Raw genomic sequence first — 16,411 nt, forward strand, 5'->3', positions numbered from 1 at the left:
TCAGAATCTTTTATTGGTCGAATTGTCGGGTTGCAGTTGCTCAAAGTAAAATGCAAGCAAAGATTAAGATAAAATAAAATAGTTCTGTATTTATCTATTAATGCTTTTTCTATTCTTGCAATATTCGGCTTAACTATAGAATTCTGTTGAGGCAATAATACAAAAAAATACTCATTTCGACCTTAATGGTCAGCCATCTCATGTTGTTTCAAAATGTAATTTATGCTGTTTGACCTTGCTGTTATTTTTTTCCCTCTTTTTATTTTTTTTTGCATTGTGCCTTATGCATAAAATGCTAATACAGTATAGAGTGTGCATTACAATGTATAATAATGGTGCAGGGGGGTGGGGAATTCAGCTGTGTTGAATGTTTTGCTCCTTTTTTTGTTGAAATCGTTCATAATAATAATGTAATGAAATGTAAAATATCAATAAAAAGACTTTAAACCAAAAAATAAGTCAAATAAAATATACATATTAAGTTATATATGAAGTACAGAGATGGAAAGTAACAAATTACTTCATGTAAAAGTAGTAATTTTATTTCCTGTACTTCTAATTTTTAAGTAGTTTTTTAAATCTGTAATTTTACTTTTACTCAAGTATGTTTATTTTTTTTATTCTATTTAACTACATCTTAAACCATATCGGTTACAGAGTAAAAAAAAAAAAAAAGTTAAATAAATAAATTAAATAAAAAAATCGCGCAAGGAAAAAATTTCAATAAAAACCTCTGTCCCGGAAACTACTGCCCCGATTGATTGATTGATTGGCTTAAAACAAAAGCACTAAACTAAATAGAGAAAGATTATTATTATTTAAAAAATGTAAGTAAAAATTTGAAGTTTTAAAAATTAAGTGGTTATTTAAATGTTCTGATACTCTGTTTGGTTGAAAGTAAAGTTCCATAGAAGTGCAATTTTTATTTATATATATATATATATATATATATATATATATATATATATATATATATATATATATATATATACACACACAATTCTGATTTTGTACTGAAGTTTGAAAATAAAATAAAATATTTGAGAACTAATCAAAGCCAATAAGTTTAAAGTAAAATGTTGTTTTTATTATCACTGTTCAGTTTTCATTGATTGACATTTTTTGTAATTTTGTAAACATTTGTTATCAGGAGAACTGGATTAGGTGTTGGGGCCACTACCACTGATTGCCCATCTATTATTAGTACCAGCCCACCAAGAAAAATTGGCTAGAACCAGCGCTGTCGACTGATTTCTCTATACCGATAGATAGGTTTAAACGTACTTCCCGATAACTGATTAATCAAGCAATAGTTAAAAACATTTTTTTATACTGGTTAAAAAAAACAAAACAAAAAAAACACAAACATTACAATCAATGTAAAATAGTACATAGAACACAAAAAGACAAACAAACAAAAAACAGTACTAAATCATGAAAATGTGGTAAATTAAATATATATGAATGTATAATTACATTAATAAATATTAAGTTAACGATTCAGCCGCTCCCGTACTATATAACGCAACCCGGAAAAACTATCGGTATGTTTTTCTGCCGATAGAACCAGCAATCAATTATCGGTACCGATTAATCGCCAAATCTGATGAATCAGTCTCTATAATTGGCGTTATAAAATACTGCTCCCTTGTTTATGTGTGTGTGTTTTGCTCCTTCATTAATACCTCCTGAGAATTCCTTGATCCTCCTGCTCCAGAATTACTTCATTACAACTACATTTAATGGCTTTCTATTAGGGGTTTCTACTCGTTCATGCAGTCATATGAACCTAATTTGGTTAAAAAATAATAATAATAATAATAATATTCTTTAGCATCTACTTACGTTTCTTATGGAGACCAGGTGGAAGCTGCTGCCTCTCCTCGAAGTGTGGCCCAGGCAGCATTTTCAACACTTCCTCGATGCTCCTCCAGCCCGGCCGAGCCAGAACCTGCGTGAGTCTCACGCTAAGAGGAGCGTAACCGCTGTACACATACGAGATGTCGTTGGGATTCTGATGGGATACATACAGTACATATCATCAATGAAAATCAAATAGAGTGACTTGGACAAAAATACTGAGACACCTGAATCTCAGGTATTTATGGTTCCTCCTGAGGCTGTTACCAAAAAAATTAAGGCAAAAAACTGTAGCATATGTTAGGGTGCGTTTTGAACTAGCAACCCTAATGAACACCTTCAGGATAAAGTGAATCTCTGAAGGCACCCCAGGGCTCCTCACTTTTCACTTCTCCAAAAAATCGCCGATGTTTTTTACGACAGTCTGGCGATATGGATTCCTTTGAGTTTTACGTATAGCGTCAAGAATTTTCTCTTAAAAGGAGAAAATCCTAAAAATATTCTACATATCAAGGATGTGAATGAAGGATGGAAGCAATGAATTCGTTTATTAATAAATGAATAACTGAACACATAAAAACTGTTGTGTGCTTCTAAAATACAGGCGTTTGTTAAAACTATGCTGAAATAAGTAGAACAGTCAAGTAGAACATATCTTAAAAAAATTATATATGTACCTGGAAACACACACTTATACACACACATCTGTATTACCCAAATAAGGTCTAACCAATGTAAACTATTTAATACAATTCTTTCCATTTAATCAATTTTAATTCATTTGTACCAATTTAAATGATTACTCGATTTAATCGATATAATAAAAAAAACTTTTGCATTGATTTGATCTTTTCTATTTATTTTGTATACATTTTATTTTTTATTTAAACAGAGCAATTTCAAGATGTTTATATATATATTAAAAAAAAAAACGTAAACTGCTCACAAATCTTAACAATAGTAATAAACGAAATTGAACCATACCGTGAATTGTGTGTACCATTGCACCCCTAGTGGAAGATATTAAATCTGTGTATCAACTAACACTATGGACTAGGGACGTACCATTCTTTAAAAGGGGACCTATGGCATTTGGCAGACGATCTTATACAGAGCAACTTACATTCATTTCATTCATACAACTGAGAAGATACAGGGTTAAGGGCCTTGCTCAGGGGCCCAGTTTAGTGTGGCCGGGATTTGAACTCACAACCTCCAATGCCTTAACCAGTAAGTTAGCACTTGTATATGGATTTCAACCTCTCAGCTCTCACAAACCTGTTCGTTTGCGTCCTCCATCCAGAGCTTAAGCGTTTTCCGGATGGTGGGATAGTTGTTCCTTGTGGTGGTCTGCGGCTTGAGTAAACCGACCTTCTCCAAGTTGTTGAGGGTAAGAATGTGCTCATATCCATACGTCTGCACGCACAACGATTTGAATACCAAGATCATAAATCTAATACTGCACACTCATAATAAGAGTCATACTGTAGAAAAACGTAGGTTGTACCTGCAGGATCTCTCTCTTGTAGAAATCAAGAACTTTCTGCTTCAGGCCATTATTGCAGACAGACTGCATGCAGAGCAGCCGGAGGATCTTGAGCAGCGGATCCTTCTGTGCTATGCAGTCCTCTATGTAAGTGTTAATCTGGACAGGGAAAATAAATAAATAAATAAATAAAAAAGACGCTGATTACTTGTGTTTCGAGACGCATTAGAGGACTGTTTTGCAAACGTGATAAAATGATGTATAAATTGTATATAGGGTTGTAAAAACTTCAAGACTGGAAATTTTCAACTGGAATTAACGAGAATAAACAGGGAATTTACGACATTACAGGTTGGCCTGTAGCAGGGAACTTAAATGTAGTTGAAAAGGAAAAAATCTCACAGGATAATTTGGTTAAAACCAGATTGAATGCGATTTTGTGTGAGCATTCATCAATCACACTTACTGCAGTGCCACTGAGGCCACGCCCCCAACATGCACCGTGCATCCCCCCATAACACACATCATTTCTTAAATCCTGCATGTTGAAAAATATGTCTACTATTTTTGTTTTAGTTTGACCAAACTCAATTTTTTATTTATGTTTGTACATAATACAGTTTCTATCAATTTTCATAGTGTTTTGTGATTAATTTCCCGAATTTCTTGTAAGTTTCCAACTTAGATTGGAATTTTTTCCAAATTCCCCAAATGACGTTCCCATGGAAATTTCCCGGAAAAGTACCGGACAATATTTCCGCTCCTTTTGCAACCCTACTTGTATACTTGTGTACCTTGTCTGTATCCACGCCGGTCATAAACTCTTGTTCCACCGTCAAGCTGTCAAAAAAGACTTCGGAGGCTGAAATGGGGAACAGATTTGAATGGTTTTAATAAAGCATGCATCATGCATTTATTTATTTATTTATAGTTAAAAATGAATTTCTTTGAAAAGTGTCTCTGTCACTGAACACTTTCAAAGTTCCTTCTTTGATTAAATAAACAACAACAACAACAAAAATAATAGTAAAAAAGTTTGAACACACTGGTGATGTCTTTGATGAGCTCCGCAATAGACGTGTGATTGGCCAGCGAGGTGCGAGCAGCCTGCATGTGGGGCAGCTGGGATACGAACTGTTTGATCTCTCCCACGGTCTTTGCGTTGTGACGCTCCTAAAACAGACAAATCCAGCAGACAATAAAAAGGTGTACACAATAATATAATCAATACTTATAGGGGGAAAAGGTTAAATAAATCAGACACATGCTGTATGTGGAAGGGAATGAGACAAACCTCGAACGCGGCGGAGATGATCTTGGCCTTCTTGCTGAGTGCCGCTCCGACAGCGTTGAAGTTCTTGTCACGGATCTCGGCGTACAGCTCTTCGGCTGAGTTGAGTTGCAGCTTCTTGGGATCGGAGGGCAGATCTTTACCTCCTTCTCCCGCCTTCTTCTGGGCAAACTTTTCTGGCGGAAGCTTCACGTGACCTGTAGAAACAATGCCAGTCTTCTTTATAAGCGCTCACGCATGTTGCGTTTGATCGGTAGTAGGTCACATGACCATGACACCCCAATTCAGGTCAATTCTGACCTGAAAGAAGTTACATTAGTTTATTATTTTTACTGGCCATTTTAGAGAAAGTGAAAAGAATCTTTTTAACTAAGGGGTGATCCCGAATGCACAGACGATTCGACTGGGCAAGATTCTGGACACACCCAGTTTAAATTGATCGAAACTAATCCAGTCCAAATAGGGAAAGGCTGAAAAGATGGGAAAATCCATTGGGAAAACCGTCATGTCATATTTTTCACTTCTAATGGATGAATATTATTTCTATAATATATTTAGACCACGATGTACCATTCGTGATGTCGTAGATCTCATCGATGAGCCCTTCGTACGTGAGCTGTGTCGCTAACGGCGTGAGCAGGTCCACATTCCGGTCCAATAACAAAAGCGTGTCGAACACGGGCAGGATTTGATTCTGACTGCCGGCGAACTCCCTTTTCATTCGCAGCATCATGTTGGCTACGTGCTACAGGGAAAAAGAAAAGAAAATGTGGATCGGATTGTTGGAAACGGCTCCAAACGCATTCAGCAGTCTCCTGAAATGTATTAAAAATGTGATAAACTGTATCACTGATATAAACAGACATCTGAACAGATCTAAAGGGCACACACACTGGGATGAGCGACCCACCCTGGCACATTCTCCTTTGCCAAAGATCTGAGGGATGGTACCATAGAGTGCCTGCAGGGTCATCAAACCTTTAGCAGTGTGATACAGACTCGTCTGGTCATTCTCAAGACAACACTCCTGCAAAAAACAAAAACGAACATGGTCAACGAGATGAACTTCAAATCGATAACGCTGTTATCTAAACTTAAACCTGTTAAAATACCATAATAGTGGAAGTATTTCCTGCATTAAGCGTTTTAGCATTACTGAAGCTTCAGGAGCGCATGTTCGTAGAGATAACGATCTGCCTGAATGCGAACCCTTGCAGTCGCCAACGATCATCAGTGGCGTAAAGCATGTGGATGAACGCAACTGTACTTCGTTACTAGTGAATTCCTAGCTACGTTCTAGCTTTACTGCTTAGCAAAGTGATAATTCAACTTTTTTCCAACTACATATACGATTCAACCGACGTACTGTTTAACGCCACTATATTTCAACTGAGCGTTACAGACTGCACCTTTTTCAACCGGCTTTCGTTAAAGTGGAAAATAGAAATAAAAATAATAGTTCAATTAAACTTTCTTTCAGCTTCTCCCATTAGGGGTCGCCACAGCGGATCATCCACATGTTTGATTTGGCACATGTTTTTACGCTGGATGCCCTTCCTAACGCAACCCTTCCCATTTATCCCGGCTTGGGACCGGCACTAAGAGTGACTGGGGTTGGTTCCCTGACCGAGGATCGAACCTGGGCCGCAGCGGTCGCATCCTAACCACTAGACCACCAGGGGACCTATAAAAATGATAGTTCAATAAAAACAATATTAAAGAATTTAATAAAAGTGACATTTTCTTCTATAAAACTTAAATCCCGCCCCCCTCTGAGACCGAAAGGGTGCATCGAATTGCGCAGTCAGCAGAATATTTGGTTTTACTTGATCGACAATTACCTCAATTCTATTCATCCACTGAACAGTAGGTTTTTCTACTTGACATGGTTATGCTTTACAATGTGTTTTTTTTTTTTACCCGACTTGTTTGATCTTTGTTTCATTCTGGCGTGTTGACGAGGATGTTGTGTTGATGGTTAATGCAGTGTTCATGTGTACAATCTGATTTGTATTTGAGGGAAAAAATAAAAAATCTGCTGTTTTTGGATTTTGCGTTCAACACAAGTCGAATACTCAAATACTGTTCAAATCAGATACTCAAAGACTTTTACTCAAGTCATACTGAAATTGGTGACTTGTATTGGAATCAGTTTTGCAGTAGGGTTTCAATACTTTCACTCGAATATGATCTTCGGGTACACGTTACACCTTTGATGATCACACAAGTAAAACTAAAAAGCGCCAACATCTGCTAAATGTATGGATTTTCTTTTTTATGGGGGATTCTGTCACCCTAAACTACATGATTTACAATTATAACATACAATTATTACCTTATGAAGGTACGAATAAGGAGAGGTGGAAAGTAAATATATTGTACTTAACTACATTTGAAATCATATCGATGCATATTTATACATAAAAATAATGCAAAAAACTACCGCACTTATTACTGATTGATCAGCTGCAGCAGAACAACATCAGCGGTGTGTGGAAGAGGCTCAAAACCATCACTGGTCATAAGGAGCCCAGGTCTCAGGCTGACGGTGACCAGATATGGGTGAATGAATCTATTCTTTAACAGATTTGATCAGCTACCCTCCCCTGCCCCTATCCAGTCCCCCTGCTGCAACCCCCCCTTCTCTGCTTCCACAGTGTTTTTAATGGTATCATAAGTCTGCAACCTAGAAGACAACCTGTGTTGATTTATTTACTAATAGAGCACTTTTGTAAGTCAATCTGGAGAACAGCATTTGCTAAATACCATAAATGTAAATGGGAAGGTAGGAGTTTTTTTGGAAAAACAAGAATGAAACAAATGTAATTCGTTACTGCACTCAAGTACCTTTTCTACGCATCTGTACTTTACTGAAGTATCTCCATTTGGGGAGACTTAAACTTCAATATATTTCAGAGTAAAATAGCTCACTTTTTACTCAACTACATTTTGCTACCTTTTTTATTCCGGCGCGGATAAAAACGTAGCTGGTCCACCAATCAGGGTCGAGCGAGTGTCGTTTTGAACTTGTTTTGATTGGCGCTTGGTGGTACAATGAGTTCAGCGTCAGTTCAACAGCAGAACATTTAAAGAGGAATAAATGATGGTTGAAACTTCTGACTCGAAATCACCCGTGGCCTCGAATGCACTTTCTTTTTAGGTTTTGGGCTCATGATAATTTGAAAAGATTTCAATCAGTGTTTGAGTCATTAATATCATTCTAATTATGAGTCTTTTCATATAAACTGGGTCGATTAAGCAAAACGTCTTGTAATAAAAATGATAATAGGAACATTATAGCCTTAATAAATCATATTACTTTGGATACTCAAGTACATTTATAGCCGAATATTTTTGTACATTTACCCAATTGATAGTTTAAAGGGACACTTACTTTCCTGGAATCATATTTTATGGTACGTCCACCATGGAAGAGCTTGTGAGAGCTTGTGTTTCATAGACTTGTCTATTGTAATTGGCACAGCCAATTGGGCAAACTAGGCCCAGACTCCTCGACTTACCCTGAACGCACTTTCGGACTCCATAGAGAGCAGGTCTCCGTCGTAGGGGATGAGATCCAGGATGTACTCGTCTATATTGGTAAAGGAGTTGAGGACGCCTTGCTCCTTCAGCCGCTGCTCACAGAGCAGACTGCGCCGGGGGACGAACAGGATGTGGAACTCGCGTTGTGGCTGTAGCTTGTCCTCGCTGTATTGCAGGCACACGTGTGTAAAGGAGTTTGCATTGGATCAACGAGCAAGCCATCGAACCAGAAAGAGAAAGACTAACCTCATTACATTCTCCGCGACGATGTCCATCAACTCCAGCTTTGGACGCACGAAGAAGATAATGTTCTTGACATCGGCCGGCGGCACGCGCCCTGCTTTGAGCGTAAACATCTTTTCCACTTCATGTTCCTGGAAAAAAAAAAAAGAAAATCCTGGACCTGGACGACCACCACGATGATGTTTTCTCTCCATAGACTCGCTTGGGTCTGACTCCCCCACACCCCATTAGGAGGACAGAAAACATCAATGTTCATGCCAATGACACTTCATGATCAGAATTACTTCAACCAAGGAGCTGAGGATGAACTGGACCTTTAGCCTTTAAACATCTGAATGTAAGACCCCAGTGCTTGAAACATGAATGCGACCAGAAACAGAGTATCTTCTTGCTAAAAGATATTAGACTGACTAGACTTTCTTGCATGTCCTGAGGTAAAATAAATAAAAATAAAAAATAATAAAAAAAATAATAAATAAATAAATAGAAAAATATTCCATTCACTCACAAACTCCGATAAGCGAAGGTTATGGGTTCGAATCCCAGCTTCAACAAGCTACCAGTAAGGTATCTTTACTTTAACTCAAGTATGATTTGACGATCAGACACATCAAATTAAAGCCCTGGGCCCAGAAGCGTCAAATCTTCAAAGTTTCTGCAAAGAAAAGGCTTAAAGAAAACGGCTAAACATTTGGATTCTCTGCATTATGGAGAGTCTGTTACCCTAAACTACATGATTTACAGCATACAAATCATTATAATTTTATTACATACAATTATTTCCTCATGAAGGTAATATTAAGGAACCAATATGATTCAAAGTCTCTCGCATACCCAATAATAATCAGTTTATGGCCATAAATATAATTATAATGAATGGACATTGAGTCTGCTTTCTCTCAAGGGCCCTTGAGCAAGGCCCTAAATCCTCCATCGCTCAATTGTATGCAGTAACTGAGGTAACCGTAAGTCGCTCTGGATAAGATACGCCAAATATAATCGTTTTCTTACCTTCAATAATGAATACTGAGCAATTAATCCAAATGGTCCAGTCAGGTTCTCGTCCCATACGATAGCCTACAGAGAAAACAGTTTTGCTGTTATTAAGCAAATGAGTATTTTTTTGCTAATATATTTTAATAGCTGATTTGAATTGAAGGAAACTGATCAACTATAATGAAATGATATAAACATACACATTTTCTGCCCCCATATCTTAAGGTTATTCAAAATGCATTTTAAATCGACCGAATCATGCAGTGTATTGGGCACGATTCTAACCTACTTAGACGATTTTTCACGTAATGTATTCGTTAATGTAGGTTGTGTTTGGGTTTTGCCATAATATACTCCATAACGTCAAATCGCAAATCGTTCAACCAAACAAATGATCCGCTGTGGCGACCCCTAATGGGAGAAGCCGAAAGAAGTTTTATTGGTATTAGATTAGTGGTGGTATAAGTAGTAATAGTATTTATTTTAGTGCTAATAGTAGAGATTTAGAGAGGGTATAAGTAGTATTGATTTTAGTGCTAATAGTAGTGATTTAGTAGTGGTATATGTAGTAGTATAGATTTTAGTGCTAATATTAGTAGTGATTTAGTGATGGTATAAGTAGTAGTAGTAGTAGTAGTAGTAGTCATTTTAATTGTAGTTTTGGTATTGGTTTAGTGGTGGTATATGTAGTATTAGTAGTACTGATTTAAGTGTTAATAGTAGTGATTTAGTAGTGGTATAAGTAATAGTATTGATTTTAGTGCTAATATTAGTAGTGGTTGAATGATGGTATAAGTAGTAGTAGTAATAGTATTGATTTTAGTGCTAATAGTAGTGATTTAGTAGTGGTATAAGTAGTAGTATTGATTTTAGTGCTAATATTAGTAGTGATTTAGTAGTGGTATAAGTAGTAGTATTGATTTTAGTGCTAATAGTAGTGATTTAGTAGTGGTATAAGTAGTAGTATTGATTTTAGTGCTAATATTAGTAGTGATTTAGTAGTGGTATAAGTAGTAGTATTGATTTTAGTGCTAATAGTAGTAGTGATTTAGTAGTGGTATAAGTAGTAGTATTGATTTTAGTGCTAATATTAGTAGTGATTTAGTAGTGGTATAAGTAGTAGTATTGATTTTAGTGCTAATAGTAGTAGTGATTTAGTAGTGGTATAAGTAGTAGTATTGATTTTAGTGCTAATAGTAGTAGTGATTTAGTAGTGGTATAAGTAGTAGTATTGATTTTAGTGCTAATATTAGTAGTGATTTAGTAGTGGTATAAGTAGTAGTATTGATTTCAGTCCTAATAGTAGTGATTTAGTGATGGTATAAGTAGTAGTATTGATTTTAGTGCTAATAATAGTAGTGATTTAGTAGTGGTATAAGTAGTAGTATTGATTTTAGTGCTAATAGTAGTAGTGATTTAGTAGTGGTATAAGTAGTAGTATTGATTTTAGTGCTAATAGTAGTAGTGATTTAGTAGTGGTATAAGTAGTAGTATTGATTTCAGTGCTAATAGTAGTGATTTAGTGATGGTATAAGTAGTAGTATTGATTTCAGTGCTAATAGTAGTGATTTAGTGATGGTATAAGTAGTAGTATTGATTTTAGTGCTAATAATAGTAGTGATTTAGTAGTGGTATAAGTAGTAGTATTGATTTTAGTGCTAATAGTAGTAGTGATTTAGTAGTGGTATAAGTAGTAGTATTGATTTTAGTGCTAATAGTAGTAGTGATTTAGTAGTGGTACAAGTAGTAGTATTGATTTTAGTGCTAATAGTAGTGATTTAGTAGTGGTATAAGTAGTAGTATTGATTTTAGTGCTAATATTAGTAGTGATTTAGTAGTGGTATAAGTAGTAGTATTGATTTTAGTGCTAATATTAGTAGTGATTTAGTAGTGGTATAAGTAGTAGTATTGATTTTAGTGCTAAAAGTAGTAGTGATTTAGTAGTGGTACAAGTAGTAGTATTGATTTTAGTGCTAATAATAGTGGTGGTTGAATGATGGTATAAGTAGTAGAATTAGCAGTAATAGCAAAAATAGTAGTGATTGGCGGAACTGGAATAAAAGCCATAGACTCTGCTCTACATTCCCTTTCCTACACTGTTTATTAAATGATGAAAAACACTATATACTGTTAATAAGCCGAATAAACACTCACATTTCTTGAATCTACTACAGGAAGTGAACACTGCCCGGAGAGACACTGACCCACTGATTACACTGATTCTGTACAATATCTACAGACACACACATAATAAAACACAGGGAAAAACGAACCTTGCTTCCTGCACATTTATCCAGAAACTCGCGCAGTTCCTTCCTTGCAGCTTCTCTCAAAATATTGAGATTGACGCGTCCATAAGATAAGTGGGAAGCCATGTTTACACGGTAATCATGTGACACAGCCACGTCACGTGCTTCTGCTTTGACGGCTCGCCTATGCGCACCAAACTGCATTTTGTGACATGTAGGTGGCAGTGTTGCTCTTTGTTTCAATACAGCACCAATCAAAGGTTTAGAGACCTCGTTCATTGTTTTTTCTTCATTTAGATTATTTGTAACATTGTACATTAATACTGAAGACATGACCCGCATGAAATGATGTATTAAACAAAAGGTGTTAATAACCCAGAATTTATTTTATATTTACTATTTTTCAAAGCAGATTTGATGAAAGGTTTGAATCTGGAGGAGTTCCCAGTAGTATTGTGTGATTGTTGGCTGCTTTTCCTTTACTCTCTCTCTCTCTCTCTCTCTCTCTCTCTCTCTCTCTCTCTCTCTCTCTCTCTCTCAGATATATATAAATATATAAATATCTGTCAATAAATTAAAATATTTAATCGCGATTAATCTCATGATTGTCACAAGTTAACTTGTGATTAAACGCACATTTTGATCTGTTCTAAATGTACTTTAAATGAATTCCTTTTACGTTTTTTATACTTTGATCAAATATGGATGCTTTATGCAAATGTAAAATCTTTTTTCACTGCACCACCCACATACATCATCTTTAGCAGAAGCATCGATATTTACTTTATAAGTGACCCTGGGTTTTCTGTGCATCTGTCCTTAACCCCATGTTTATGAATAAGATAGCAATATCCATGAATGTACACTGATGGTACAGGCATCATAGAAACTGGCATATGACAAATCATCAGCAACATATAGCAGAGAGGTTTACATCTTATCTGAGCTAACCTAATTAATCTGATAATGGTGCATGCACTGCTAAAGCTGGCCTAGATTCTAGTCATAAAATACTTGTATGAACCTTGTTTTTCATATAATAAAAAAAATTTATAAATAACTACAATGTGAAATAATGAGAATGTTGTATTTAAAAACAAAAAACGGTACATAAACAGTATAAAAGGTGTACTATTAGGGATGCGCATCTCAGTAACTGACGCCGATGCAATTCACATCTAGATGCATAGTCAAATTTATTGAAATTCATATTTTAAAATGTCCATTTTCTTACGTTTTCTCCACAAGTTACAGTTGCTTTATAAAAAACTTCTGTAAAAAGAAGAATACAGAAAGAACTCTTACTCAACAACAGGGTGCATTTTCACCCACATGTGCAATTTTGCATGCTAGATAACGTTTTTAGGTTACGTATGTAACCCTAGTTCAACAAAGGAACGAGACGCTGCGTCGCAACGCTTTGGGAACCCCCCTGCGTTGTCCGCGCTCTGAACCACGTGTGAAATTTGGCCAATAGGCAAGTTGTGACGTCATCGGTGGGCGACGTCGCAACGACCAGGAGCTACAAAATGGCTGTGCAGTGGTAGCAACACTGGCTTCTGCACAGAGAGAAGGTAAGCGCCGCAGGGAGTGGCTCTGAGGTCAAGATCGTAAAATCTGACAAAGGTCAGCGGAGTGGACCAGCCTGAAGCGTTGCAGATGTTTTGGAGTGAGACTCCAGCGGACCAAGCCGTAGAGGCAGCCACACTCCGGGTGGAGCGGGAGACTCCTAAGACGATAAAATGGCATCCACTACTTACCTGCTGAGAGTCTGCTTGTTGGCAGGAAATCCCTTCCTGTTAGGGCCATAGCAGACAAACAGCTGCTCCGACTTCCTCCATGGACTCGTCCTGTGTAGATAAGTATCCAGTGCGAGCACTGGCAGTTCTGCTTCTCCTGGTCGGGGGCTAGGAACGGGAACGGGCTACAGGTCGGGCGGCAGCTGTAGGCACCTTAGGTACATACACAGGTTTCGTGAAAAGAAGTGTTTCGACTGCCCCACAGGCGGGATAATATAGGCCGGGATACCGGACACGTAAACTTTCAGGGTCGAAGGGTCGAACTCCCAAGAGCAGCGTGATCAGTTGGAAGACGTGAAGATGTTGCCTCGGCCACGCCTGCACCTAATGGGGCTGGGTAAGAGAGAGAACCAAATTGGACAGTGCGAAGTCTCCTGAGTCACAAACAGATCCACCTGGGCTCTGTAAAACCTCCGCCATATCTGCGCCACCACTTCGGGGTGAAGTCTCCATTCCCAAAGCCTCGGCCCATGTCTCGAGAGGGCGTCTGCTCTCCAATTCAACCGTCCCAAGATATGAACAGCTCTCAGTGAGAGGAGTTTCCCCTGGGACCACAGAAGGATCTCCCACGGCAGCTTGTATAAGGGCGAGACCGGAGTCCCCCCTGATGGTTGATATACTAGACCACCGCTGTAATGTCCGTACGGACCAACACATGGCCCGTCAGGTCCGGGAGGAAGTGTTTTAACCCCAAAACACCACCATCATGTCCAGGCAGTTTATGTGCCATGCAAAACGTGGCCCGCTCCACAGACCTTGGGTTGAGCGATCGCTCATGACCGCTCCCCACCCCGTGAAAGAAGCGTCCGTTGTAAGTGTTACGCGATGACAAGGAGTCCCCAAGACGGGGCCCTGGGACAGGAACGTCGGCTCTTTCCACACAATGCAAGGCATTGCAAGGCATTGCATTGCAGGGCTTGCCGCGAGACCTTGATGGTACGGTGTGGATTTCCTCTCTGGGAGAACCCTCTGCCTCAGAGCTACCACTGGAGGGGTCTCATATGGAGAAGGCCAAGTGGAATCACATTGGACGCTGCCACCATGAGATCCAGCAGCCTCTGGAACTGCTTTACCATGAGTGACTGGCCTTTTCTCACTCCTCTGACAGCAGGAGACAACTGTGCCCTCAATCTGGCCCAGGAAGGTGGTTCTCTGCCATGGAAAAAGCACACTTTTCCCAGCGTTCAGTCTTAGCCCCAGCTCCTTTATGCAGGCGAGAACAACATCTCGATGCCAAACCGTCTGAAGCTCTGATCGAGCCAATATCAACCGGTCGTCGATATAATTCAAAATGCAGATGCCCCCCAGCCGTAGTGGGGCCAGTGCAGCATTCACACACTTCGTGAAGGTGCAGGGCGAGAGTGCCAGGCAAAACGGGAGGACCTGGTATTGGTAAACTTCACCCCTGTAAGCAAACCTCAGGAACCTCCTGTGTGCAGGAAGGACGGCTATGTGGAAGTATGCATCTTCAGACGTGACAAACTATCGTGACAAACTAGTCCATGGACTTGATCTGAGACACGACCTCTTTGAGAGTGAGCATCCTGAACCTTAGCCTCATGAGTGAGCGGTTCAAGGAGTGGAGATCTAGGATCGGACGCAAACCCGCCATCCTTCTTCGAAACAACGAAGTACGGGCTGTAGTAGCCTGACTCTTTGACCAAGGGGGGGAACCACCTCGATGGCACCTTTCCTCAGGAAAGCACGCACCTCCTGTTCCAGGACCAGAGCCTGTTCGGGTCCCACTATGGTGGGACACATCCCATTGAACCGAGGAGGAGAGGACCCTAATTGAATCGAGTAGCCCCTCTCTAGAATACGCAGGACCTACTGAGACACCTACAGCAACCTTCACCAGGCTGACAGAAAGTCCCTCAGGGGTTGGCCTCCGACCCACTCAGAGCGGCTTGTGTGGTGCCCTGCAGCCGTAGAAGCCCCCTGGGAGGCTATCTTTTAGGCAAAAACAGACGGGCAGACTGCTGGAGGGAGCCACATCCTGTGGCTAGCAAACCGGCCTCCTGTCTTCGATCGGCTAAAGCAGCGCCCTGCAGCCATCGGGGCGGCAATCCTTGGGGTGGAGGTGGAAGGAAAAGATATGTGCCGCATATGGGGTCTCCCAGAACCTGGACACCTCGGTGTAAAGGTTGGGAAAGAACGGTAGGCCTCGGCGCTGAGGCTGTGACACAGGGCGCAGGAAGCTTTCATCCAGCTTACTGGGTGTGCTCTGCTTCCGCTTCTCGACCGGCCAAGCTAGCTCGAGCTTGGACATAGCTTGCGTCATGACTTTAAGGAGCTCCTCGTAATGCACAGGCTGTCATGTACATCACTTTGCTCGCACCGGGAGAGGAAGCAGCCCCAGGCATGCTCCTCTGAGAGAGCAGGTGCTCGACCTGGCAGGGGAGGTTGGAGAGGACTCATCTGACTCCAGGCCTTCTGCCAGAGCGGCCTGCAAGCCCCACGACCGCCGGCGCCGCTTTGCGGCTACAACGCGAGCAGTCGACTCCCGCGAGAGCCAATTGAGCATGCTTCACTCCCAGGCAAACAATGCACCAATCTTGTGTATCCTTACCCGTAATGAAACAGGAACACGGATGAACATAACGCCGATAATTTTGTTACTTGTACAGACTCAGACACAAAGCACTTCATGAACAAGCAGAAACCAGTGTTGCTATAACCGTGCAGCCATTTTGTAGCTCCTGGTTGTCGCGGCGTCACCTGCCGATGACATCACGACTTGCATTTCGGACAGATTTTACACGTGGTTTAGAGCGCGGACAACGCGGGGGCGTATCCAAAGCGTTGCGACGCAGCTCGAAGTATCCTTATGGAGAATTAAAAATTTTTTCAGTTGCTTTGGAGAGATTCTTAGATCAGAAACAAAATTATCCAAAACTACTTGTTTTACCTCCACATCATGTCATCACTTGTGCACATCAGAAAG

At 39.7% G+C, this 16,411-nt stretch overlaps 1 protein-coding gene across 1 annotated transcript in view; it reads right to left on the reverse strand.

Annotated features, from left to right (window-relative positions):
* vps33a (VPS33A core subunit of CORVET and HOPS complexes) overlaps positions 1-11,850 on the reverse strand; it is a 13,107-nt gene extending 1,257 nt beyond the window's left edge. Inside the window, exons 1-12 of the mRNA XM_083526376.1 lie at positions 11,693-11,850; positions 9,435-9,500; positions 8,427-8,554; positions 8,159-8,345; positions 5,548-5,664; positions 5,208-5,382; positions 4,641-4,834; positions 4,393-4,519; positions 4,141-4,208; positions 3,368-3,505; positions 3,139-3,276; positions 1,846-2,014 (exon numbers count right to left, since the gene is read on the reverse strand). Of these exons, the coding sequence (XP_083382502.1) occupies positions 1,846-2,014; positions 3,139-3,276; positions 3,368-3,505; positions 4,141-4,208; positions 4,393-4,519; positions 4,641-4,834; positions 5,208-5,382; positions 5,548-5,664; positions 8,159-8,345; positions 8,427-8,554; positions 9,435-9,500; positions 11,693-11,794 (1,609 nt within the window). The 5' untranslated portion in view covers positions 11,795-11,850. The remainder of the gene's footprint in view (positions 1-1,845; positions 2,015-3,138; positions 3,277-3,367; positions 3,506-4,140; positions 4,209-4,392; positions 4,520-4,640; positions 4,835-5,207; positions 5,383-5,547; positions 5,665-8,158; positions 8,346-8,426; positions 8,555-9,434; positions 9,501-11,692) is intronic.
* Positions 11,851-16,411: the final 4,561 nt, after the last annotated feature.

This window comes from Silurus aristotelis (assembly GCF_946808225.1).
Source record: "Silurus aristotelis genome assembly, chromosome: 23".
NCBI lineage: Eukaryota > Metazoa > Chordata > Actinopteri > Siluriformes > Siluridae > Silurus > Silurus aristotelis.